We start from the raw sequence: 27,815 nt of genomic DNA on the forward strand, positions 1-27,815 counted from the left end.
TTGACGATGCAGGAGTAGAAATTCCTCAGAGTTTGAGGACATATTTCCTCAGGCATCGAAAGTAAAACAGTCTCTGCCTTGCTTTTCTCACCACCTAGTCAGGATGCAGCGCCCAGGTCAGCCCCCGACTGATGTAGACACCAAGGTACTTGAAGCTATCAGCCTCTCCACTGAGGACCTGTTGATATTAGGGATAGCGCAGGTCTTTTGTTGCTTCTTCCCAAAGTACTTGTTATCACTGTTACCATCGTCAACGTGGCTAGTGGTGCTAACGTAGCTAAGAATGCCAAAGGGGTTTTGAGGCTCAAAATTAGGCCACTTACTCTCCGGGGCTACTTGAGGGGCAACCGGAGATATCATTGAGAGCATGTTAATGTTACTTGCGTCAGTGCAGAGCAGCAGCTAGCTAACCAGTGGAAAGCAGAGGAAGGGCAGTGAGCTCAAGGGGTCAATAGAGCACCGGACTAAAAGGTAAGCACCTCTTATATTTCACACTATTTTCCATCCATCCATTTTCAACCGCTTATCCAAAGCTGGCTCATGGGGGCAGCAGGCTGAGCAAAGTATTTCAGACGTCCCGATCCCCAGCAATGCTTTTCAGTTGCTCCTGGGGGATCCTGAGGCATTTCCAGGCCAGACGAGATATACAATACCTCCTGCATGTTCTGGGTCTGCCCCGGGGCCTCCTACCAGTTGGACATGCCTGGAACACCTCTAACAGGAGGATCTACTCCGAGCTCCTCACCCTATCTCTAAGGCTGAGCCCAACATTGCTCTTTAAGTCAATACCCAGAATTCATGACCATAGGTGAGGGTTGGGACGTAGATGGACCAGTTAATTTAAAGCTTTGCCTTCTAGCTCAGCTCTCTCTTTACCACAACAGTCTGGCACAGCATTGTGTCACTGCAGACATTACGCCAAACATCTCATGCTCCATTCTACCTTCTTGTGAACAAGACCTCAGGACACTTGAACTCCCTCGCTTGGGTCAGTAATTCACTCCCAACCCAGAGGGGGCAATCCACTGTTTTCCAGCAGAGAACTTTTTTCCTTAAACATTTACCTGTAAATTGATGTTAGGCCATCGAAAGCAAAACTAACAGAAGCTGACATCCCTTGTGTGTACATGCACACTTATGTCCAGACTCCGGAACACTAATCTATGCTGCAGTAACACACTGAAACACAATCAGAGTCACACACACAACTGCAAAAGCTTTAATCAGACTGTCTATTAATAAAACAGCAGCAGGCTGGCTGTAAGGTCTCCTGCAAGGCCATCAGTACACTAATGAGCTGTGCTCACTTCACAGACACACACACGTACAAATACACACTTACTGCATATACACACAGGCGGTCACAATCGTGATTAGAAGGAAAAGAATGAATTTTTCTTCACAGAGACAAATGAAGGAGATGCAAGATGAGATGGTGACCTTTGGAGTGTGTGTGTGTGTGTGTGTGTGTGTGTGTGTGTGGTCGGTTGACGTGTAGCCTCAAGTACTTTCTTGTTTTCTGTCTCTTTAACATACTGTAAATTAGAATAAAGCAAAACAAAAGAGTAGGAGAGAACTAAGGAGCTGTGCGGAGTTGAAAGGAATGACAAAGAGGAAGCAGAAAGAAAGACAAGAAGATGAAAACAACAGAGGGGAAAAACAGGAAGCAGATGAAACAAAAAAATAAGTAGGTGAGAAGAAGAGGAAATCAAGAGAGCAGAGGAGGAGGCGTCAGTAAGCAAAGAGGTGTAATGACCTTAATTAAATACCATCCTGCCTTTACACTCCCTGTCACTCACTTCTCCTTTCAACTTCCTCTCTTCCTGCCGTTTTCATGCTGAGATGAAACATTCTATAGCGAGCAGAGCAGTGGCGGAGGTTTCAGTCTATTTCAGTCTACAATATCTCTTCTTCTTAATACCGCCTTTCTCAACCTCTCGAGTCTCTAATTAGGCCAAAGAAAACTGAAGCTACCAACACTTGGAAACAGATCTTTGCAGAAAACATGTGTACGTGTGTGATGAAGAGAAAAAGAGTAAATCAATTCACATTCATCTGACTTTAGTTGCTACAATACTGACAGCTTCATCACAGGCTCTACATATATGTGAAGCTGTGTACGTGCAGCGCACAGGCGTGCGTTTTCATGTATGTACACGTGTTATTGTATTGCATGTGTGTGATTGTGTGTGCAAACTTGTCATCCTTAAAGCCTTCAGCTGTGAGGCATTAACCTGGGATAATCAGCGTTCCCCCTGTAAATCCACTGGCACTAATTCTCCCGCAGATGAAAAGCTGTCACTTGGCTACGGGTGAAGAAACACTCCTTCAACTAATTAAGCACAAAGTTGCTGTCGCAGCCAAAATATTCCTCAATTAGTGTTCCACGAGAGAGGGCTGCAGGTGGAGAGACACCAGGATGGGTTTTTCCTCCCTGATCTGCTAAGGGTGCGTAGGGTGACTTAACCAGGTAAACTTTACCATTTCTTTGCCCTAATTCTGCTGGTCCCTGGTTCCCAAAATGACTGCTGAGGAAGGGGTGATGACAAGAAGCTCAGGAATTAAAATACATATATTACTATACCAAGGGTAGCACGGTGACGAGTGGTTAGCATTCTTGCCTCACAGCAAGAGGGTTCCTAGTTCCAACCCAGGGTGGGGGAGCCTATTTGTGCAGAGTTTGCATGTTCTCCCCGTGTCAGCATGGGATTCCTCCAGGCGCTCCAGCTTCCTCCCACAGTCCAAAGACACTGGTGACTCTAAATTGTCCGTATGTGTGAATGTGAGTGTGAATGGTTGTCTGTCTCTATGTGTCAGCCCTGTGATAGTCTGGCGATCTGTGCAGGATGAACCCCATCTCTCGCCTAATGTCAGCTGGGATAGGCTCCAGCACCCCACAACCCCTAACAGGATAACAGTCACTGTATCTACTGTCTTGGTCATTTGTTCTTTTGTAGTGCCAACACTGTTGTGCTGATCTAAAGTTAGGGATATTCACTGTCTCTCAGGCTGCCTTTACACTACCATGTCTTGATTCCCAAGTCCGATTTGTTGCCTATATCCGATTTTTCCTGACTGCTGTTCACATGTTCTATTCACCTTATTTTTCACAGAGACCAAACAGAACGCAGCCAGCTTCCGGTTTTTTGTGCGACACTTCGGGTCCAGCACTATTGACCACTGTGTAAATGTCCCACTGTATTTGCTACAGTGACATTACTGCGCGCATGGAAATGTTTATGTTACTGAAAGCAAGTTTAAGGACTAACTTTAAATATTTGAAGTTAATCCTTAAAGAATAAATCACCTGGAAAGCTGGTGCTGCTCCACATAATTTAAAAGGTAACTTAACCTACACAGAGTGGTGGTAATGTCCGTGCAGCTGCAGACGGGTGCGGCTGGATGGTTGATGCGTACATGCTGATTCGAGTGCTATCAGAGCCAATCCGCACATCACTATGGATTAATAATCAACTTAGTCAATTAAAACAACCCGTCCTGTGTTAGGAGTGTATGTCACTGTCAGAAAGAAAGAAAGAAAAATAAAAAAAAGATAGAAAAGCAGCGTACACCTCACATATTTATTTCTCACAGTTGCGCACACGTTTGGATGGCATGCAGAAGCACCGTCTTTGTGTCTGTGTGTCTGTCGTCGCATTATTCATGACATACGTATATTTCCACATATGAAGGAAGCCTGAATCTGATCTGACAATATCCAATATCATGTGTTATTTTTCCTGTTTACACGTTCATGTTACAGATCCGATCTGTGCCACTTGAGAGGAAAAAATCGGAATTGGGTCACTTGAATCATGTGGTGTAAAGTAGGACTCATTGACTTCTATGTGGAGCTCTGGCCAGTCTAGCAAGTACATTTATAGTTTGTTATGCTAACTCAGCAGGCATGAGCTAGAGACAACATGTTTGGTGGTCCCTCCAAATTTGAGGCCATGGTACTCTGCCAGAAAACAGTGGATTGCCCCCTCTGGGTTGAAAGAGCGTTGCTGTATCTCAGGGTCTTGCTTACCAGTAAGATTATAACAGAGCACGTGATGGAGAAGCAGGTTGACGTGCTGTCAGTAGTGACGCAGGCATTGCACCGGACTGTCATGGGGAGGAGGAAGCTGTGCCGGACAGCAAAGCTTTCCATTTACCAGTCCACCTATGTTCTGACCCTCACCTATGGTCATGAGCTTTGAGTAGTGACCGAAAGAATGAGATTGTGGAGACAAGTGGCTGAAATAAGTTTCCTCCATAGGGTGGCTGGGCTCAGCCTTAGAGGATAGGGTGAGGAGTTCAGACATTCAAAGGGGGCCGGAGTAGAGCCTCTGCTCCGTTGCGTTGAAAGGGGTCAGTTGAGATGGTTCAGGTGTCTGATCAGGATCCTCCTGTTAGAGGTGTTTCGGGCACGTCAAACTGGTAGGAGGCCCCGGGGCAGACCCAGAACACAGTGAAGGGATTATACATCTCATCTGGCCTGGGAACTCCCCGGGGTGAAGCTGGAAAGCATTGTTGGGGAGAGGGATGTCTGGAGTTCAGTGCTCAGCCTGCTGCCCTGCGACCCGACTCCGGATAAGCAGCTGAAAATGGATATATGTATGTATGGATGGATGGTGTAACCAATCAGACAGTGCGGTAGGCGTGACATTGACTGAGACTGCAGAATGGTAAATGCAGACAAAAGTGCTGCATCAGACCATCAGAGCCAAAGCAGCGCATTTTTCAATTAATTTATTATAGCAGCTCAAAAAAAAAACAACAACAACAAAAATAATGTGTTGACCGTGATGACCTCATCAACATGGTAATGGGGTTGTTGTCCCAGCACTAGGTTTGTAAAATATGAGCATGTGGACTGCACTTATACACACACACACACACACACACACACACACACACACACACACACACACACACACACTCAGCCTGTATGGTAGTTTAGCGCTGGCTGTGAAAATCACACTGACAGCCAAAAGCTTCAATCTCATCAACAGATTATTATAGTCATTAACTTCAAGACCTGGCACTCACACTGACACACACAAATATACAGAAATAAAAACGCTGACACACATGCACACGCATGCATATAGCTTCAAAAAAGGAACATGCTCTCTCTCTGTCTCTCCGATACACACACCCAACCTCTAAATCACTTTCGTAGCAGACAAGTGCAAAATACTTTCACTACAGAGCCGCGTCATCACACATCCAACACAACGTAATGTCACCGTGTTAATAACAGCTGTCGTGGAGGACGACACAAGGTGTAAAAAGAAAAACAACATCAATCTGAATTTGGCAACAAAACTAAACACACACACCATCTGGTTGACAACAGTCCAGACATCATAAAATCACAAGATAAATAATGCTGTGATTGAAGGATAATTACTGTGCTTGTCTTTTATTTATTTATTTTACTGATGCCATGATGAAACTTTGTTTTCTCGTTTCATGGAGTTGAATGTGTACATGACATCGCTTTGCTTACTGTCAAACATCTGGCAACCACAGGACAACATGGAAGTCATTTCCATGTAGGAAACAATCCGATCCACCTTAATCCTAGCCCCGAGATATCTTGCGTGAATTACGGGCACAACTCCTGGCGCTGAACCGGAACGGACGATTTCCAAAAGTATGCTAATCCTCTTTTTTTTAAGAGAGATTAGGAAATAAATCGTGAAACACACTCCCTGGTACACCTCAGACAGGACGTGATCATACCTCTATTATCTCTGACAGCCATCTCAAAGCAATGGTTGTGTTCTTTTTTAATCATGCATGTTAGCGATTAGCTTGACTTGCTACTCTTTCTAAAACGTGATTATTACTTTTAGCTCCATGTAAAGTAAATAAACGTAAAAAGTAGTAGTAGGCTAAAATAGATGACTCTAGGCATTCGTTTCATCGTTCATTTTCATTGACTTAACACATGCTTCAAGGTATGCTGCTGAGGGGCAATTTCCTAATGTAGGGTGAGAATAGAATCAGACTGGAAATGACAGGGATATAATTTACTGACATTAGATGATGGGCAGTCAGTCTAGGTGTTGTTCTTTTTCACACATTTTGAGTTACAGTTTTTCTCAGTTGCTTTAGTGCATTTCTCTGATAAGAATTAACATTCTCATAACAGTTCAACTTCCACAACATTTAGTCATTTGTGCACATCATAATAGCAGTTTCTCATTCCTTCCAACAAATTGCAAATGCTTTTGGACATGCATCAATTGCTTTCACACAATTCTCTGCTGTTTTATAACATAATTTGCTTAAGTCATGTCAGTCAAAATTAACTATACTTATGAATGCTGAATAGTCATTCCCTATAAAACTAATAGTCCTCATTTCATTGCTTGAATCATTACATACAAAAATGTTGAACTAATTGTCAAAATCTGTCAAGCAAATTTTATACATTTCTTTATCCTTTTTTCCTGAAAATGTCTCAGAAATTGAACAATTTCTGTCAGGTGAACCTCAGCTTTCACTGATGAGGAGGAGTGTGTGACGCATTAGTTGTAACCAACGATAAGCCACTTCTCCACAGTCACTCAAAGCTGAATCCCACGAACCTTCACTTGGCAAACATATATGAACCGAGCAGGACATAGTGTTTACCATTTCTACAATACTGTGACACAGAAATGGAAGGTCAACGTAGTGGAAGAGGGGTGAGGATGTGGGGAGGAAGGGGAAGGGGAGGACAAAACAGGTGAAGAGGAGGAAGAGGCCAATAGGCAGATTCCTGATGAAATTAAGGCTACAATTGTGGACCATGTTGTCAATCACGGCCTCACAATGGCTGAGGCTGGTCGAAGGGTGCAGCCAAATGTTGGGAGAACCACTGTAAATTCAATTATTCAAACATTTCGTCGGGAGAACAGGTGTGTATATTGGACAGTAATTCAGCACTAAACAATCTGCACTACTGTCATTGTGTCATACGTAAGTAATAAGTAAGTGTGTATTTTTCTTTTGCACAATGCTGTGAACAAATTAGAATTGCAGTAAAAATGTACATACGTATTCAGTGTCTTGCACTCTGTTACCTCACTAAATACAGTAATGTGTAACTTCACTGTAGTTTTCAAATGGCTGTGCAAATAGTGTATAGTGCTGTCTTGAGTATTTTCAGGTAGTGTCACCATGATCTGACTTTTTTGCATTGGAAAACACTTACAGAGTAAACTGTCATAATGAAAACATGACAAAGCCATTTGACTCTCTTGTTCATAAACAATGGTGTCAGGACTTTTCGTTTTGATGACACTGACACTTTTACTGACATGAATACTTGCTTTTGAGGAATGAACTATCCATTTTGAGCAAGTGACACAGTTTTGCAGGTTATCAACTAGGTTTTGCAGTTTGCACTAATTGTTTTGAGAAATGCACTAACTCTTGTGCAAATGTTAATAGTGACGTGAGAAATGCACCAAAGCAATTGAGAAAAACTGTAATACTTCCACCAAAACCCTTTTGATTTTAGTATTTCCCAAGTCATTTTAAGCATGTGACAACATAGTAAACATTAGAGTAGAGTGTGCACGAAAATACGGGAAACATCCTGTCCCATACTGACTCAGTGAGGGATGGTACGTTTTATTTTCTTATACAGGACGATCTGGTATCAACATTGTACAGTGCACGTGGCAACCCATTACTTTCTGTAGGTGAGTGATGGAAACTGTTCTGTTGGTTGCAGGTCCAACCCTTTTTTGTTCTGGCTGCATGTTCAACACTGTTGTGAAGCAACAAGTTCAGCTTTGTCTGCTGTTAGCAACGCTGCAGGCCTCAGCACCAGAGCTCTGGAGAGGACGTTTTAGTTACATCAGGAGAGACGTGAATGTGTCAAACCAGTGAGGTCATAAAACCGATTTCATGGTTTCCGAATGTTTATGCAGTTAAAATGGAAACTAGAATTTAGATAGATAGATAGATAGATAGATAGATGGCCAGTTTATTTGAGCACTCCAAAAACTCTGGTAACACTCCAGGGGGTAAAAGACTCCGTCCCAAATTCTGACTCTTCTAGTGTAACACACACACTTCATACACACATACTCGTTTACCATACCGAGTGGGGACCCCCCTCCCCTCTCTGCTCCACCAATCTCCAGCCCGCACACTGACTGACAGCGTAGCCTGTAAACAGAGCTCAGCTGTTTATTTAGCCTAGCAATATCTCCGGACTATAGTAGCTGCAATGGACGACTTTGAACGCGATTTTGAAGAGTTTCTTGTAGCGGACACAGACCCAGAGCCATACCTGTTTGAGCCGGAGCATACAGATGAGGAACTCCATGTGTTTGATGCTGAGCGGGCGAGAAGAGAGGCTGAATGCACAGAATGGGATTCGGTGCTGCTATCGTTGGGGAGATATATCATCAGGAGGAAAAGCGCCGCAGAGAGTGCATCACAAGGAGTGAAGTTGCGTCTTCTTTTCCTCACAGATGACGGTTCAGGTTCATTCTCTCCTGTTGCGTGGTAAGTGTGGTCCATTCACAAACTTTATAACTAAAAAAACTTTTCACTGCTCTCTATCGACAAACTACTAACACTCTCTGCTGTTTCCTCCTCCTTCTTCCTTCCTTCCGCTGTCTTCGTTGGTTTATTTATACACGCGAAACGCGTTCTCTGGCTGGCTGGATTGTCCGCTCGGTCTGCCGTACATACATGGCGGCGCAAGATGGCGACCTCTCTAAAGCAAGGCCCTTGCTATATATATATATAAAAAGCATAATTATAAGGCTATGAAAACCAAACTAATTTTATTTTATCGCGATTATACACTTGTATAAACATATTAATGGGTAGAATATTCAGATTCAGATTCAGATTTACAATAAACCATGCCAAATATTACACACTGGCCCTTTAACTGAACTGAGTTATGGACAAAAACATTGTTTGTAAGGTTACAGTGACCTTGACCTTTGACCTTCTACAACCAAATTCTAATCTGCACATTCGTGAGACTAAGTTAAAGTTAAAAGTTAAAGTTCCACTGATTGTCACACACCTGAGTGTGTGAAATTTGTTCTCCGCATTTGACCCATCCCCTGAGGGAGCGGTGAGCAGCAGCAGTGCCGCGCTCGGGAATCATGTGGTGATCTAACCCCCCAATTCCAACCCCTGATGCTGAGTGCCAAGCAGGGAGGCAATGGGTCCCATTTTTATAGTCTTTGGTATGACCCGGCCGGGGATCGAATCCACGACCTCCCAATCTCAGGGCGGACACTCTACCACTAGGCCACTGAGCTGGTAAGTAAACCTTTATGCCAAATTTGCAGAAATTCCCTCAAGGCATTCTTGGGATATTCCATTCACAAAAATGAGACAAACAAGGTCACAGTGACCTTGACCTTTGACTTATGACCACCAAAATCGAATCAGTTCATTGGTAAGTTCAAGTAGACATTTGTGCCAAATTTAAAGAAATTCCCTCAAGGAGTTCTTGAGATATCATGTTGACAAAAATGTGACGGATGTACGATAAATGGTAGGTGGACTGCACTTGTCTAGTCTTCTTACCACTTACAGCGCTTCTAAACTGCATGTCACATTCACCCATTCACACACTGGAGGCCGAGGCTGTCAGACATGGTGCTACCTGCTACTCAGTTACCATTCCCATGTACTCACGCACCAATGGAACATTCATCGGAAGCAGTTTGGGGTTCAGTATCGTGCCCAAGGATACTTAGACATGCGGACTGGAGGAGCCAGGGATCAACCCACTGATCTTCCAATTAGTGGACGACCTGCTCTACCTCCTGAGGTGGGGGTAAGATGGACAACCCAAAAACATCATGCCTCTGGCCACGCCTATTGCCAGCATGGAGGCATAAAACCGAAAACATTTACTCATTTGTCCCTTATTGTGTCAAAATCTAAAAGACAAAACTTCTTTTTTTAACAAGAATCACAAACTGACTGGTGAACTTGGTGTTAAACACAAAGACACGAAGCTGGCACACCCACCTGTGTCGTGCTGTTTCCCAGTTAGTCTTGTTTGATGGGAGGGAAGTATTTCTAATTTCACCAGTTCTGTTGTGCTCGCTAATAGCTGTGTTGCCTCCAGGACTGTACAGTGTTCTGTTGATGTCCCATCTATGGACAGCAGGTGATCTCCGGCATGCAGAGCTCCACATCTGGTGAAATAGAGACACAGGGAGAAGATGGAAGGATTCTTACCACAACAAAACACAGGAGAAATATGTACAGTATGAGAAACACTTAGCGTGTTTTTGTTCTGTTTGAAGAGCATATGTATGCTGCAGAGCTGCTCAACCTGGTGTCTCTGCTCTCAAACTGTGAATCACTTTTTAAAAATGAATTTTCAACCATGTGGGAATGAACAGTGGCAGAACGCGAACCTCCACAGTCAAACCTGTTCAGTTGACTGAGGTTATTTTAGCTTTTCAGCACTGACACCAAGTTCAAGTGCCTCATGTATATTTTAGAGCCAGACTGAGGCTCGGGGAAATATCCTGTCTCCTGCTGTCTTTGTTAGTTATAGGGCTAGACAGAGTCTGTGTGTGTGTGTGTGTGTGTGTGTGTGTGTGTGTGTGTGTGTCAGAGAGACAGGGAGAAAATATTGAATAAACATGCAACCACATCTGTAATCCAACTGCATAGGTTTATTTTCAGATGTGAGAAAAGAGGCAAAATGAAGTCAGAGGTTCTTCAACCAACCTTCAACTTGTCGAATTCACGGACATTTATATTACCTCAGGTATTGTGCTTTCCATTATTATGGTTTTACATGAAAGTGAAAACTGTGTGACGTAGGTTGTTTTATTATTGATGCACTAATCCTACTTGTTTCACTGTATTATTTTGATAATGTATTAAAATACATTTGCATCTTCACTATAAAACAGCACCTGCCTTCATATTTACTTGATGTTCAGTGTGCAGTGTTTCCTCTGCCATTATATCAGCCACAAAGTGGACGTTTGTGCCAAATTTGAGGAAATTCCCTCATAGCGTTCTTGAGATATTGGGCTTACAAAAATGAGACAAATGCAAGATCACAGTGACACTGAACTTTGACCACCAAAATGTGATCAATTCACTGTTGAGTCCAAGTGGACGTTTGTGCCATATTTGAAGAAATTCACTCAAGGTATTCTTGCGGTATTGTGTTCACAAGAATGAGACGGACGACGTCACAGTGACCTTGAAATCTGACATTTGACCACCAAAATCTAGTCAGATCATCCTTGAGACCAACTGAATGTTTGTGCCAAATTTGAAGAAATTTCCTCAAGGCGTTTTTGAGGTGAAACCCGAAACATAATGCCTCTTGCCCTGGCTCTCAGAATCCATCAGCTGCTGTAAACCTTGAAGAAAACCCAGAAGAGTGCATCAACACTTTCATCAGCTCAGAGCTCCTTATCTGAACTTCATCAGCAGGAGGACACAGTTAACACAGACTTTAGAGAGTAAATCAAGGTCAAACTACAAGAATGCATACATGCAGCTACACTGTGAATACGTGAGAGTGAGTGTACCTGTCCACCACGCTGCCAGGTTTAACCCGGTCGATGACAATGACCTGCTTGTTTCGATGATTGGCCGATGTCAGCGTGATACCCAGCGTTGCTCCTGGCGCCTTTGCAATTTCCACTAATAGCGGACCGGAGGCGTTTGTTACTGTGTCTGATGAAAAGAAAACATGTTTTTTATGTGAATCATTTTGCTCTCTACTGTGATCTGATGCTCCTGTGATGAAAATAAAAAACACTTTGGCAGAGTACCTTTCAATCAGCACACGCCCTTGAGACAACATTTATCAGATGTGATGACCAGAGGATTCTTTGCAATGCATTCTGGGAGAATTAAATTGAGCAGTTTTACACTAAAAAAGGCAGAGCTCAGCCTGAGGCGGCAGAAAATGCCAACACATCAACAAAAATCATCCAATTTTTAATTTCAGTGCCATTTTAGCAGTTTTGAAACGTTTGCCCCAAGCTTTTATCCATGTCTTGTGTTTGTGTTTGTGTGTGTGTGTGTGTGTGTGTGTGGTCTCTCACCCATGATAGTAACGTCATACTCTATCTGGAACAGGGCTTCCTGGCCGCACTGAGCCAACACGCTGAGGGCGTCGCTGTGGTTAGCGTTATGCAGTGGCACGCCATCCACACTGAGGAGACGATCACCGGGTCGCAGTGTGCCCTCTCTGTACACACACACACACACACAGACCAAAAGAAAACATCAGCGGTGAAAATACGATGATATACGATGAAATACGGTGATGAGAGAACTGAAAAGATGAGAATTCAGAAATACAGACAACCTAAAAAAAATGTCATTCAGGTTTTAGGAGTTTCTTTGGACATGTTTGTGGAGCATTTAGGATACACGTTTCACTTGTGATTGTGGTTTCCGTTGAGCTCGGTGCGTTGTCATGGATACCTTCTTGTACATGGCTTTTGACTTTTCCAGAATAAAGGCAAAACCATAATATTTGTGCACGCAAACGTGGTCGGTGTACACTGCGTGGAAGAACGATGTTGGAAAATCACAGCATATGAGAAAACCATTTAAAAAAAAGCATAACAAAAAACATTTTTCAACCATTCCCTTTCTAACAGCCTGCACCTTCTCTCTGACTTCCTCTTACATCTCGTCCCTCCTACTTTCTGAGAAACTTCTCTTTCCAACTTCCTTTTCTTTCTTTAACCCCGACTTCCAAATATCTTTTTCCTTTCAACATCTCTCTTATTTTCTTCCTCTCACTTTGTTGCTGTCCTACTTGTTCCAAGCTTCTTTCTACTCCACTGGTCGCCGTCTTCCTGATCTCATCCTCTTCTTTTCTCTCCTCTCGTCTGTCTGAGACTTACAGTATCATTTCTCCTCAAGTTCAAATGGAGGACAAACACAGCAGAAACAGCACTAAGGTGACAGATTTTACTGCTGTGCTTCACAGCATTCAAAATCTCACGATTTGACATTTTGTCATGTGATCTGGTTTCATTTAAATTATGGTAATTTTCAAAAAAAAAGTCCCTGGTTGACAGAAACACTTTCACAGACTGAATGTTTGATATTCTAGAGGCACTCATGGCACATATCAGGCCATTATTCATTCCTCCAAAAATGGATATGCAGCATTTTGATTTTTTTTCATGCAGCGGGCTGCATTAAAGAGCTGATAGATGCTTTATGCATGATGCCAGAGTGTGAGTAATTCAGAGCTGTCATCATACGAGCCAGAAGTTGTAAAGTATTATGTTGATAGCCCTGAAGCTTTTTCGCAACATGACGCAACGGCACAGACCAAAAGGCTTCATTAAGGCTGGAATGAGGTTATATGATAGACGTACCTAAGGATCAATGTTTGTGGAGAATTATGGATTCAAATAAAAGCTTTGAAAGAGACTGAAACAAAAACGTTTGCCTTTGGGGCTTAACAAAACAGGTAGTGATGGATCCATTTTTCCCCAGTAAGCTGCAGGTAGTCGTATTATTTTGGCGTGAGTTGCCAAGTTCTTTAGGTATCAGTCCTTGAAAAGTCTGCCTTCTCACCAGTATAATGGAACTAGATGACACTTAGCTTGTGGTGCTAAAAGCACCAAAAAAATTCATTCGGAAAAACTCAACAGCGATGTGTCTTTCCAGAAATCACGGCCTGGTTACTCAAGATAATCCACAGACCCTGTTGTGAGCAGTTTCCTGTAGGAGCTATTTTCTATCTACCTCACTATATCTGCCAACCATATAACCGCGCAGAAGGAAGCGTGCATCTACTCATGGATGAGAGGCTTGTGCAATGGTAAACATTAATGGCATCCTGAGCTGCAACAATAGCTAGCTCAGTGGTGCTAGGGGAGCTAGCAGTAGAGGCACACTTGGCAGTTAATTTGGAAGAAAGAAAATAGTTCCTACATGAAACTGCTCACAACAAGGTCTGTGGATTTTCTTGAGTAACCCGGTCATGCCATTTAGTTCCATTATATTAGCGAGAAGGCAGACATCTCTACTGTCAATATCTCCAAAACTTGGCAACTCACACAAAACAATCTAAATAGATAATTAGTATGGCTGGGTGATATGAACAAAAATTCATATCTCCGTATTTACAGGCTGACTGGCAATACACGGTATATATCTTGATATTTTCTACGACATTGGCTCCATGTTCAGCTGCAAGTCAAAGCCACATTTGAGATGTCACAAGCACTGACCCTACATCGATATAAACGGTGTTGTCTAAACGTATGTCTTGCTAGAAAATATATCAAGATATCGCTCATAGTCGTTACATCGCCCAGCTCTATTCTCTTTCTATTAAGCTACACTTGCCTATGGTATCACATAGAAAGACGCGTGCATCTACTCATGGATGAGGGGTTTGTGCTTGTGACAGCGCAGGATGTAAACATTAATTGCATCCTCCTCAGCCAAGCTGTAACGTTAGCTAGCTCAGTGGTGCGAGGTGAGGTAGCAGTGCACTTCATACAACAAGGTCTGTGGATTTTCTTGATTAACTTGCCATCCAGTTGGACATCTTAATGGCCGATCTCTCCGTCATTCGGCAACTCACACAAAAACAATCTAGACTGATAAACAGGACTACAAGTAAGAGGAACAATATGCATTTCCATTATGGGGTGAACTGTCCCTTTAAGCCAACCAGTTCAACATGTTGAATCTTTTGTTACACCGAAGGACAAACACCAAAATCTGATGTCTGTTGTCGTCCACATACGACCAGTCTTAAAGGTTCTTAAAGATATTAACAGATAACGCTGTCATTTCAGGAGTGAGGGTTTGATTTTCCCTTTGAAGATATCTCTTACTTAAGATGTTGATTTAAACAGAGAAGTGTTAAAGACTTCACTGACATTTAACCTGTTTTAAGAGCCTGCAGGCTGTGTCGCTTTTTTCCTCTTCATATAATGATGTGGTGAGAGCAGTTTCTTCGTGATCCAGCATAAAACAGCACGGCTCAAACACTTTCAGAGTTGGCGATTTAATTCCCACTGGGTAATGCTAAAAATGTAGGCACTCCTGGGACTGTATGGTGCTGTGGATTAAGATTTCTCCAATTGGCATATAAATGGGATATAAAGCAGCATGAATATCTCATTCGTCTCCCCTAGACTGACCCACATTTTGAAGATGATTTTCTTTAGAATGGTGTTAGATGAGCTTCGAGGCAAAATAACTCAATAGTAAGATGGAATTTAATCTTGGCTTTGTCCAAGTCTGTCACTGTGTGTGAACCTGTGGAAAATCAACCAGAATTTGGCCATGAATATTGTAAAAACCAGTAGTTTCTGATTGATCGGCAATCAGTTCTGACAAATATATATTTGGCTCACAATGAAAGGTTCCTTTCACAAGTCCTAAAGACGTGTCAAAGAACTCCGACGAGCCTTCATTCACTTATTCTACAACATCTCAGTTATTCTGCATATGTGCTAATGTATTATTCTTTTGCAGACAGTTGCCACTAGAACAAAAATAGCATCTTGCAGTTTAAAGTCTAGCTTCAACCGATTGAAGCTGCTGAGTGATCAGAGTACAGGGTTAGCCTTTAATTTTTCAATCTTTTGCTGCTGTGTCTTGGCTGCTCTAGCAGAGCAGAAACAGCTGAGAGAAGTGTGCTGTCCTGTGAGATTTTTGTGATGCAGACAAAATTAATACGACAAATTTAATTAGGAAATAACAGAGTGTCCAAATACGGTGTTGTATTACCACAAGCCTCCAGAACAGCTTCGGTGCTCTTTGTCACAGATTACACATGTCTGTTGAACTCCTCTGAAGGGACGAGCATTCTCCCAAACATACTCTCATATTAACTGTTCAAAAGAGGAGCCCTGAAGAAGACCTGGTGGTCGAAGCCGGTCTGCGTTTTTTTTGACATTTGGTTGTATGTATTTTAACTCTAACATACCCGCTTAAATAAAGGCTGTTTAATATTATTCCTTGGCTCGGTGCGTAGTGTGCCTGAAGAAAGCCCGAGTGGCTTACTCCTCTTTTGAACAGTTAATATTCAACTTCAAGAGCACCTCGCGTCTACCTGGAGTTTACCTGAGAGCACCCAGTAATTTTCTTCTTTTTATACTCTCATATTAGTTTTGGTGATGGTTGGGGAGACTGCCTTTTTACACATTGCTCACAAATCTCCCACAGGTGTTCAGTTTGGTTACTGTGAACATCATAGCTAGTATATGATATTATATTATGATTAATTCTTTGGACAATGATTCAGTATTTGCTGATATCACAAAATCTGCCACTATACAATTTTGATTCAATTCAAGGGCCTGAAGTTGATCAGAGATGAAATCACATGCCCATTTAACACAATTAGTTACAAAAGCAATTTTGACCCCTTTTGTTTTGCTTTTGGCCACAGACGTGTCACGACATGTCATAATAAATTAAGAACTGTGGTGCTACAGAGATGCCTCAGTCTACAAATCTTACTCCAGATGTAAGGAGACAGGATTGTTGGGTTCAGACCCCAGCAAAAAGCGCATCATCATTTTTATGCAAATTTTTTTGGTCCGACATTAAAATTTTCAGAACAGGTTTGATTTTCGAGGCAAAGGAGAAATGTGCGCCTTTTGATTTTGTCACGCACTGCGAATTTTCGCAACAAACACATCGGAATCAGTGTGCAAAGATTGTATGCGTAAACAATGTGAAGTGATTGGTTCTATTACTCCAAACTTCAGGTGTTCACTCACAACACCTGTATTTCAGAACAGTTCACAGCAGGAAACTGTGAGCCCAGTCCTAATGTGAAAATACTGCTACACACTCCACCATGCCAGCTTCTTTGTAGCTTACTGGCAAACAGCTAACTGGCTAACACTTTGCTGTTGTGTTAAAAGATGTGTCACAAATAGGGAATTTCTACTCTGCAGTGATGGTTAATATATGTGTGTAATTTAGCAGAAATTAATGTAAAGTAAAGTAAAGTAAAAACTACTAAGTATTTACTATTTCTGTAGATGGCACTCTTTTCGCTGTCTGTTAAATTCACTGCATATACACATCTTTTATCAGGCTAATAGGAACTGTAAAATGCATAATTTTTCCTGCAGAGGATTTCAAACAGTGTATTTATGTATGAATTCATGTACTGATGTACAGACGGCTGAATCACTGCTGCGTTACATCAGTTAAACAGCCACAAAGCTGACATTCATATGAAAATGTCATGGATTATTACTTAAACATGAAGACTGAGACAGACACATGATGACAACATTAAAGGGATACGAGGTGATTCATGCTGCTGCAGCTCTGAGTAACACATAACTGTCAACATACCAGTGACGGTCACTGGAAACGACACCATTATCCTTGGGGTTTATTCACATGAAGGCACAGACAAATCTCCCGCACTCCTGACTGAAGCTGGCCGAGCTGTGCCACTGTTAGTTTAAACTCAGTGGAGGCCAGCGCTCGTCTGGCTTTTATTTTTCCTAGACATCACTTTTTTTTTTGGAAGTGGTTGCCCTGGCTGTTCAACCCCAATAAAGACATATGATCCGTGTCTCTGTCTCTGACTGTGTGTGTTTATGTCTTTGCTTGGATATGTCTCAGTATTACTGTATGTGAATATGTTTGGCTTTGTGCGAGTTTGTACACTCACACACGTGGCTGCATGTACAGTATATATGGGTTTATAGTTGCATGAGCGTGCAGTCAGTGCTACCTGTCTGCAGGACCTCCTGGCCTGACGTAGGTGACCACTAGGGGGCGTGACTTGTGCCAGTCTTCGTGGGTACCACCTGCAAGAAGAGTACAGGTTAGATCTTCACACTAAACACTCGCTTCACTGTCTTTATCTTTTTCCATTCAATATAAAAATTACAGAAACTTGCTTCAAACAATGAGTCATTTCTTCGTTTGTATGTTGGTTAAAATGATGTCACTGTATCCATCCTAACACAGTTTCTGACAGGGACTGTTCTGAAAGCTCCTTTAGGAAAACCCTGGCAGCTGTGGTTAAAGGTACTGTATGTCATTTTAGACATGCACAGGGAATATTAATTGGGCTTTTATTGCCAATGGCTGAGCAAGTTGTAATGACTTCTATGTAAAGGACTCGGGCCAGATTTGTCCCTGAAAATCCAAAGGATGTGATGTTGTGGCCATTCCTGTGACTGGCCTGTCTTCAGTTCTGCTACAGCACTAACAGTGTGCAACACTAGCTAACATTAGCTAAGAAATGGAGCCTGCTAACGTTAACAAACAGCCAGTGTTTCATCATAACACAGTCCTCACGTGCTGTATTTCCGTTATTTCAGTGACCTTCACTTAGCACCCTACAGAAACTCAAATTCAGCCGAAACAAGACCGAGGGCCCGAGCACCACAGGTTTCATCCCCCACTGTCCCTGCCAGATTAGCAAACTTTCTGTTGCTGCAGTAACATTGATTACACTCCACACCTGGGGTTTGCTGTGGCTATATTTGAGTTGCTACAGTGGCTAAGGTCCAAACTGCTGCCCACTTCCAGGGAGGTATCGTCCTAGCGGCAGGGAGTGAGGCGAAGCATCAGCAGACTGCTAGCCAGCTATTTCTTTTCTCATTTGTGGTTTGATAAACCGTATATCCATCAAATTCAGTGCCCCACATCATAATATCAGTGCCCCTCAGTCATGAAAAGAAATCCTAAAGTTATAAGACATAATGACATGTAAAATATATATTGGGATATTGTAGTTCGTCAGCTATAATTACAAAGCAACCAACACCAGATTTATACAGCCTAGCTTAGTTACAGCTATTTGGCTAGTTTTAGCTTGCTTGCTAACTAACATTATCACCAGCAAAAATACTGAGTGGCAAGCAAGCTTGCCAAATTACTTCACTGGTTAACGTGATCAATGATAACCAATTTCTGTGTTATGACAAACAATAGGCTACTAATCTAGCCCGAAATTCTGTGTTTTCTACTAGCCAAGAGTGATGCAGGGGTGGTCAATGAGCTAATCATGACCTGAGCTCAGGTTAACCAGCTAGCTGAAATTTAGCTTGTTACCCTACATGATGCTTCAGTTGGTTGCTTCATAAGTTTAGCTGATAGTGTAATTTACAAACGCCAAGTTACTTAGTATCGAGCCAGTGATGCCAGGATCACTGCAGATTATTCTAACAATGATTGTAATTTATTCTCCAGCATTTTGTCAACATGATGCCGGTCAATCAGGGTCAGTCATATATTTGTTTTGGCCATTTCCCAGGAGCTCAGAGAGAGGTGTCACTAAAAACAAGGATTTTCTGAAAGTTTCATACAGAACCTTTAACCACTGGGTTGCAAATTTCAAATTATTCATATTTGTTAGCATTTTTCCAACTTTTACACCTCAACTTTTTCTTTATGAAGTGCAGCACAAATAAATGATGCAATATTTTTACAAAGTGATACTCCTCCCGTACACCACTCCAGCATGGTGCCATGTCAAACTCCACTACTCACATATAGTTCAAACATACAGTCATTTTTCTTATTATTTTACTACCGATGGTTACCTCTCATGACGAAACCAAAGCTGTTCCCCTCTTTGTGCAAACAGATGTCGATTGTCTTTGATATAACCCCTGAGGTGCTGTCTGGTGCTTTGAGAAGGGGGAGATACAGAGAGACAGCGAGACAGGACAAGAGAGAGAAGGAGATAATTTATTCATCTTAGTACAAGAATTTATGTCGCAGCTGTTAAGTATTTCTGCTCCATAATCAACTGCAATTAAAGTTTTATTCGCTTGCGCTATATGTTACATCAGACCAAGGGAGCATAAACCTTTAATACAGAAAAATAAAAGAAAGGTTGGATAATGACTTAATATAATGATATAATGCAATTATAACAGAGATGCATATTTTTTATTCTGAGTTGCGCCTCGATGCCTATCATATCTTTTAATGCTATCTATAATACTACAATTTTATCTTATTAAAAAGTTCAAACTACTACATACAGTGTGTAGCTACTCTTTCTGCAGGTACCATGGACACAATAAGATAATCTGAGGAATAGATCTATGAGTTTTAATATGAGGAAACACTGCAGGCCACTGTATGGTACTATAACACAGAATATTAAAAGTTACTACAGCACAAATCATTTAATCCTTATATTGTCAGGTCAACAGTAGAATTACATTTCCCATCATGCGGTGCTGGTTAAATGGTGCCATATTGCATTGACAACTCTTTTTCTTTTTTTGATTGCATCAGGACCCCTGCTGTACCAATACTGGTCTCACTGAAATGAATGAGGAGGCTGTGTTTTTTCAACCCAGTATCCTGGAAACACATTCATAGTAGACAATTCTTCATCTCACCACTGTCATCAAGCGCCAACATCAGCCCTGTCGCTGTAAGAAAATGTTGGCATTGTACGTTTCTGCAAACTACAAATACGCTACATTTGTACGTATTAAACTACATACAATAAAACAGTTTAAACAGAGTCATTGCTGTGTTTCCAGCAGCAGCCTTTTAGGCTCCAAACACGGGTGTTTTGGAGCAACCTGTCAGCAGGGATATTACCACAAAAAGCAGTTGTTTTTTCACCAAGACATCACTACTTCTCCTGCTGGGATTGTGCCCTCCAAAATATGATCTTTTCCTCACCATAACCAAGCAGTTTTTGTGCTTCAACCTAATCACACATTAACCAGAGCATTGTTAAAATGAAACCTTTCAACATATCCGCAGAATTTTATGTGGCGATTAGGTTGCCACCCAAACAAAACAAACAACAAGAAGCCAGACTAGATAGAGATAATCACAACAATGTTTAGCCTGTTACATTAACATACCACAAAAAAAAGCGGCCAAGAATAAACAAACATTGTCACCTTGACTTATGTCAGACTGGACCTGACTGGAGCCATACTTTTTTTTCATCACAAAAAAAGTGACATATGCAAACAAACTTACAAACATACACGACCCACATACAAACAACAAAACAAACAAAAAGAAGCCAGACTAGATAGAGATAATCACAACAATGTTTAGCCTGTTACATTAACATAACAAAAAAAAAAGCAGCCAAGAATAACAAAACATGGTGTCACCTTGACTTCAGCTGATAGATGGTATATTAAGGTGCCGAAATATTGGGCTCCAAGTTCTCTGAAATTTATCCTGCAAACCTGATGTATTATTTCTAAGTTGTTCTAGAAGTATCCTCGAGACTAGTTCCCTAAACCAGTGGTTCCCAACTGGTCCAGCCAGGAAACAGCACCTCAAAGTAAAAGCTTTGTGCTGGAAATATACTGTACTTTAAAATGAAATGTGTTTTTTACAAACGTGACACTTTGTGAGTCACTTGTGGTCCATTCAGAATGGACCTGCAACCCACTTTTGGACCGTGACCCACCAGTTGGGAACCACTGCCTTGAGGCCTCATTTACACCGCAAGCGATGCGTTTGTGTAGCGCTCGCGAAGCGGTCCACAAGCTTTGTGGCAGCACATGTGTATTCACACCAAAATAGAACAGATGCATCGCACAGCGGCCGCTGCTGTCCCGTCAAAATACAAACCACACCCGAACAGTCAATGGCAGTAGTGCACCATGTTTGCAAAATCTCCAATAAACCCCAAAGAAGAAGAAGTGAGTTTGGACCCAAAACCCAGGGTGCACAGGTTCACGCGCCAGTGATTATTCCAGCGCTTGGAGAATTAATATTTAGCACTACAAATGGGTAATTACATGAAACATGTGCCTGTCAGGTCTCGCTTGGTCAAGGGGGAGATGTCTACGGTGGCCGAGAGAGGTCACAACACACGCAAACTTGTGTTTTTCATTGAACTCTGCGAACATTTGCTCGCGACTCACACAAAAAATCTGTGTCACTTCTACTTTCTAGCTTGCTCGCGAAAGCAGCGCGACTCGAGCAGCACACAGAATGGATGCGGTGTGAATGCTCTAACCTGTTAACATGTTTGTTCGCTACGCAAACGCATCGCTTGCGGTGTAAATGAGGCCTAAACCATCTAAAGAAACAAGAAGCGCTGGTAGCCTTCCATTCCATAACAATTATTCTCCTTGATACAAACATGCCAACCATCAAGGTCTTTTGTACAGTATCACAACAACCAAACAAGGCAATTACTTGGTCAAGTTCAATCTGAATATCATAAATTTGACGATGCCAAGAGAAGAAAACCTGCCAGAAAGGCACAATCTTAGGTCAAAACCAAAAGCCATGACCTTGAGTGCCTTTTGCAAAGTTACGTCTTTCACAGATATCACATACATTAAGATAAATTCTGTTAATTTTTTTTTTTTGGAGGCATGACTTCAAACTGAATCAGCTGCTGTCTGGGTTTAACTGAACTTAAATGGATCCTCTGCATCTCCTCCCTCCACACCTCCTCTGTCAACTCAACACCAAGATCTGGGTCCCGGGCAGATTTGGAGCCATTATTCTTTGACCCCTAAGAGCCACGTGGATGTAAATATGGAGCTGAGCTAACATGTAGCCTACCTGTAGGGGGCAGTTCATACTCCACCTCCAGCAGAACTCTCTCTCCGACGTTCTTCAGTAAACTGATGATCTCTTCATGCCGCAGTTTGGTCAGATTGATCCCGTTCACCGACTTGATGTAGTCACCGACATTTAGCTGGTCACTCCTGCACAGAGAAGGGATGAATGCATGCTGAGCGTAACAGTGAGAGTTTAATTCCAGAATATCAAGAAAGTTTTAAGTGTGTTTATTCTTTCTCTTCTTCCTTGCTGCTGGTGTTGCACCCACCTGGCCGCCAGTCCTCCAGGCCGTAAGTTCGATACCCGTGGTTTCCCGTCCTTGTCGGTTCCTCCTGAGATGGTGAGGCCCAGCGTGCTGCCTTCTTTCTTCACCAGCTCCACCATGGTCACCCCCCGCAGAGCTTCTAACCAAAAACACACATACACATAAAGACAAATACACACACGCACACAAAACAGGGACACAGAAGGACGTACACACACGCAAATAGATGTGTACACAGACATACACACACACTCAAACACACAAATACAGCAGAGAAGTGAAAAGTGGTTAGTGGCTGCCCTCCGTCCATTCTGATTCCCGGATTAAAGAGGAGCTGAGTTACGAGAAAGATGAATCAAAAGATGTTTGCTGCTGTGTGTCCTTGAGTGAGACACTGATCCCCTGTCTGCCCAGTACAAGAGAGTCAGCTGAAATGACTAAAATGTAAATGTAAGGATCAGATAAGATAAGCATCACTTAATGAGAATTAACAAAGCGTCAATGTTTCAGGCGGTCATTCAACTTGAAAAGTTCCTGGCAGGGATGGAAGGGCCTTGAAAGGTTAAAGCACATTATGAATAACAGCTAATGGTCACATGACTCTTCAGAGTAAATTATGTAAAACTGAAACTAAAGCTGATTGTTTTTAATGACTGAAACAAGACTTTGTGAATAGGGATTTGTTTTCACTGTTAGTTTCTTAGAATTTACTAATCTCTGTCAAAAACCTAATATAAATTTAATGTTGTTCTCTGTTGTTATAGGCATTTATTTTAGCCTTTATGACATTGACACCCCCATTAAAAACCTAACTGTATGACTGTCCATTCAAAACACAGAAAAAAATTTAACCTGTTTTACAAAGTTTACAACCCTATCACCCGAAAAAATCGTAGCACTGTACATTACTCCAAACCACAGATAGATTAAATTTGTACGTTATGTAGCAGATACGTAAACTTAATGTTTCTAACAACACTGTGGTTTACATGTGGTTATGTTTAGGCACAAAAACTACTTGGTTATGGTGAGGGTAAGATCATGTTTGGGCTAAAAATATACACAGCTGGCAGCATAGAATTTGCTGGAAAAGTGGCAACAGGTCCCTAAAATACACTCATGTTCAACAACACAGGAAGTGCTGGAAAGGTGGACATTGGTTACCAAAGTACACCCACGTTTGGCAGCACTGAAGCTGCTGGAAAAGCAGCAGCTGGTCAATAAAAAACACCCACGTTGGGCAACACCAACTGGTCACTTAAAAACACCCATGTTCTTGCACTGAAGCAGCTAGAAAAATGGCAACAGGTCACAAAACACCTATGTTCGATGGCACAAAAGCTGCTAGAAAAACAATGATGAGTTGCTTAAAAAGCGCCAAGAATCAATGGTACAGGAGCTGCTGGAAAGGTGGCGATTGGTCATAAAATACACCTACGTTGGGCAGCACCAACTGGTCACTAAAAAACACCCACGTTGGGCAGCACCAACTGGTCACTAAAAAACACCCACGTTGGGCAACACCAACTGGTCACTTAAAAACACCCACGTTCGATGGCACAAAAGCTGCTAGAAAAACAATGATGGGTTGCTAAAAAAAAAGCCAAGATTCAATGGTACAGGAGCTGCTGGAAAGGTGGCGATTGGTCACTAAAATACACCTACGTTGGGCGGCACCAACTGGTCACTTAAAAACCCATGTTCTTGCACTGAAGCAGCTAGAAAAACGGCAACAGGTCACAAAACACCTATGTTCGATGGCACAAATCTGCTTGAAAAGCAACAATTGGTCTCTATAAAAACCCCAGCGTCAACGGCGGAGGAGCTGCTGGAAAGGTGATGATAGGTCACTAAAAACACCCATGTTCAGTGACAAAAAAGCCTCTGGAAAAGCAGCGATGGGTTGCTAGAAACACCCGTGTCTGGCGGCACAAAAGCTGCTGCAAACGTGCACACATGTTCCTGGTATTGATATTAGACATTATTTGGATCATGATGTACTAAATCCCCTGACTGAAACCTTTAAAACAGCCTGTATCTTGTGTAAAACTACAACCCTCCACCAAATGTACTGAGGGGGTGGTTACAAGAATCAAGGAACAGTGGACCACTCTGACTTATTTCAACAGGAGCACAATGAACTATTGTACAGTACTAGATTCCCTAAACACTTAATTAAACTACTATACAAAGGCATCACAATATCCAGAAAAAAACACACATAACCTCTTTTCTAACAATTATTAACTGAAGCAGCCCAGTTATTCTCGGGCTGAGTCAAGGCTTGATGAGGTAAACAACTTAATGGGTTGACTTGGGAACGACGCCGCAGAGTTCAGTTCACCTTCACCCTTCTGCTGCTTTGAAGTTAAGACTTCATAGTAAAAGTTTGTCCATGACTGTGTGCACGGTTATCTGACAGATATACCAAACATTAGCAGGTCGGCCATCAACCAGCCTTTGAAGAAGGCGATGAACACCCAACAGCTAGCAATAATAAAGAATGGAGAGACATCAGGACTGCTTGCGACAGATCAGTAACAGAAACACAGAGACTCACTAGTCCTCACTAGGACATAATCATCCCCCCAAAATAACCCTTTCACAGATGACAGAGGTTTAAGATTACAGTAATTTGCCAGACTTTGTGCAGCTCCTTCTGGAGACACAACTGTCACATATTGGGTACTTCCCAAGACCAGTAGACTTCAGGCTGTGTTTGGGGCCATAACCAGGACAAGGCTACAGCCACAGGTCTTCTTTCTTTTGCCAAGGTTCTTTTTTCACTGCTAGAATATATAAACTTTAATACATACAGGCACACACAGTGTTGCCAAAATAGAGATTTTCTCGCCAGACTTGGTGAATTTTTAGACCCTCTTAGCGATTTAGTAACTTGCTGCTGCTCAGTGTAAACTCAGTCAGCAGGTAGCAGCACAGCCTCTCTCTCACTCCAGTGAGCTAATCGGCTTTCAGTAGCCACAGTCCGTGAGCTGCAGCCCGCTCTCCTCGGCCATGTAAGGCCAAAATACACTGCCACCAGACAGCACACGTCAGAAACAATCACCTTCATTATTTTCTGTGATCGAACCCCATATATGCAGCAGCTGAATTTAAAAGTAGGAAAGATAGTTAAGAATTCATTGTAGACAGCATTTCACAAAGTTTAATAAGTTTCCCTTAACACAACAATTCACAAATTAAGCACTTTTTAGAGGAGTCCAGTTCTTCCTCTGCAGGTGAAAAGTAGTGTGTTGTAGTTACTGTAACCTTTGGATTGTGATTGAGTCTGTGGTGAAAGTGTTAAAGAGGATTACTTAAAATACAACTAAAAAAATAAATGCTTCAATCAGTTCTCAGTCTCAAACATGGCTTATCCAGGTAAAATGATGTTCTATTTCAGTGCAGTATTAATACAACTAAGACTACAACAGAAAATTGCAGGTGAGCATTTAATGTCCAGGAATTCACAATAAAGACACTACTGACCATCCCTTTATTAGTTAGGCCACAAGTTAATTATAACTGTAGTTTATTTTCAATCATTCAATTGCTGATCAATTATCTGAACTCCTAAAATAAGTTGCTTGTAAAAAGTGTTTCCTCAAGTCAGTTGACAGCATGATATGCATGCACGCTTGTGTACATGATCCGGATTGTACAACCTCTGCCTGATTTTGAGCCAGGGAAAAATCCTGGTCATCATTTCATCATTTTATCCTAGTAGAAAGTTGTGTGAAATTTTTATCATAATTAGCATGTGATTTCTTGAGCTATAGCCAAAAACATGTTGTTTGTCACGGTGGCTTTGACCTTTGACCACCAAATTCTAATCAATTCATTCTTGAGTCCAAGTGGATGTTTGTGCCGAATTTGAAGACGTTCCCTGAAGGTGTCCTTGAGATTTTGCATTATTGAGAATGAGATGGATGCAGTGTCACAGTGACCTTGACCTCTGACCTTTGACAACCAAATTGTAGTCACTTTATCCTTGAGTCCAAGGTGACCATCAAATTCTAATCAGTTCGTTCTTGAATTTAAGTGGGTGTTTGTGTCAAATTTGAAGAAATTCCCTCAAGGCATTCTTGAGATAACCGTCACAGTGATCTTTGATCTATGACCGCCAAATTCTTGAATCAAAGTGGACATGTATGCCAAATTTGAAGAAATTCCCTCAAGGTGTCCTTCAGATATCTTATTTACGAGAATGAGACTGATGCAAGGTCACAGTGACCTTGACCTCTGACCTTTGACCATCAAACTCTAATCAGTTCATTCTTGACTCAAAGTGGGTATTGGTGCCAAATTTGAAGAAATTTCCTCAAGGTGTCTTTGCGATATCACACTAATGAGAATGAGATGGATGCAAGGTCACAGTGACCTTGACCTCCAACCTTTGCCCACCAAATTCTGGTTAGTTTATCGTCGAGTCCAAGAAGGGGACATCTGTGCCATATTTGAAGAAATTCCCTCAAGGTGTTCTTGAGATATCTCGTCTATGAGACTGGGATGGATGGACAACCTGAAAACGTAATGCCTCTGGCTACGGCTATCAGGGGCACAAAGGCGTAAAAGCATTGAGCTGTGTTGACAGACAGCTCTCTCACTGTTTGTCTGTACTTGTATCAGTATTATTTACACACACACACACACACACACACACACACACAGGCTCAAAAGAGTGAGTGAATACCGCAGACAAATAGTTGTCTCTCATTCGGTCTCTACATATTTTCACACTTTTACAAACACACACACACACACACACACACACACACACACACACACAGGTGAGATGAAGCTTCGGTGTGATAGATGGCTAGATTAGGTAAATCCCTCAGGCGACACTGAGGATCAGTGAGGTGCTTCACGCCACAGTTATCTCTGTTGGGTATTACAACACACACACATTCACACACAAACACACACACACACACACTATCTGCAGCGGGGCACTCATTCATTCATTAGTCCTCACATTGTTCATATTTGCATAAAAGCACCAGTGCTTTAACAAATGTAGTTTGATGCCGCTCGATGCTTCTGAACTGAAACC

The 27,815-nt window shown here is 42.0% G+C and overlaps 1 protein-coding gene across 7 annotated transcripts in view; it reads right to left on the reverse strand.

Annotated features, from left to right (window-relative positions):
* The window catches only part of LOC125901746 (glutamate receptor-interacting protein 2-like), a 438,014-nt gene that overhangs the window by 50,096 nt on the left and 360,103 nt on the right, over positions 1–27,815 (reverse strand). For 5 of the 7 annotated variants that reach the window (XM_049597920.1, XM_049597674.1, XM_049598080.1 and 2 more), the window contains exons 3-9: positions 22,763–22,898; positions 22,495–22,640; positions 19,524–19,610; positions 17,702–17,777; positions 12,054–12,199; positions 11,532–11,679; positions 9,997–10,166 (exon numbers count right to left, since the gene is read on the reverse strand). In XM_049597920.1, coding sequence (XP_049453877.1) covers positions 9,997–10,166; positions 11,532–11,679; positions 12,054–12,199; positions 17,702–17,777; positions 19,524–19,610; positions 22,495–22,640; positions 22,763–22,898 — 909 coding nt within the window. The remainder of the gene's footprint in view (positions 1–9,996; positions 10,167–11,531; positions 11,680–12,053; positions 12,200–17,701; positions 17,778–19,523; positions 19,611–22,494; positions 22,641–22,762; positions 22,899–27,815) is intronic. The other 2 variants (XM_049597754.1, XM_049597836.1) reach the window with 2 other exon arrangements.

Source organism: Epinephelus fuscoguttatus, linkage group LG1, assembly GCF_011397635.1.
Source record: "Epinephelus fuscoguttatus linkage group LG1, E.fuscoguttatus.final_Chr_v1".
In the NCBI taxonomy this organism is placed as follows: domain Eukaryota; kingdom Metazoa; phylum Chordata; class Actinopteri; order Perciformes; family Serranidae; genus Epinephelus; species Epinephelus fuscoguttatus.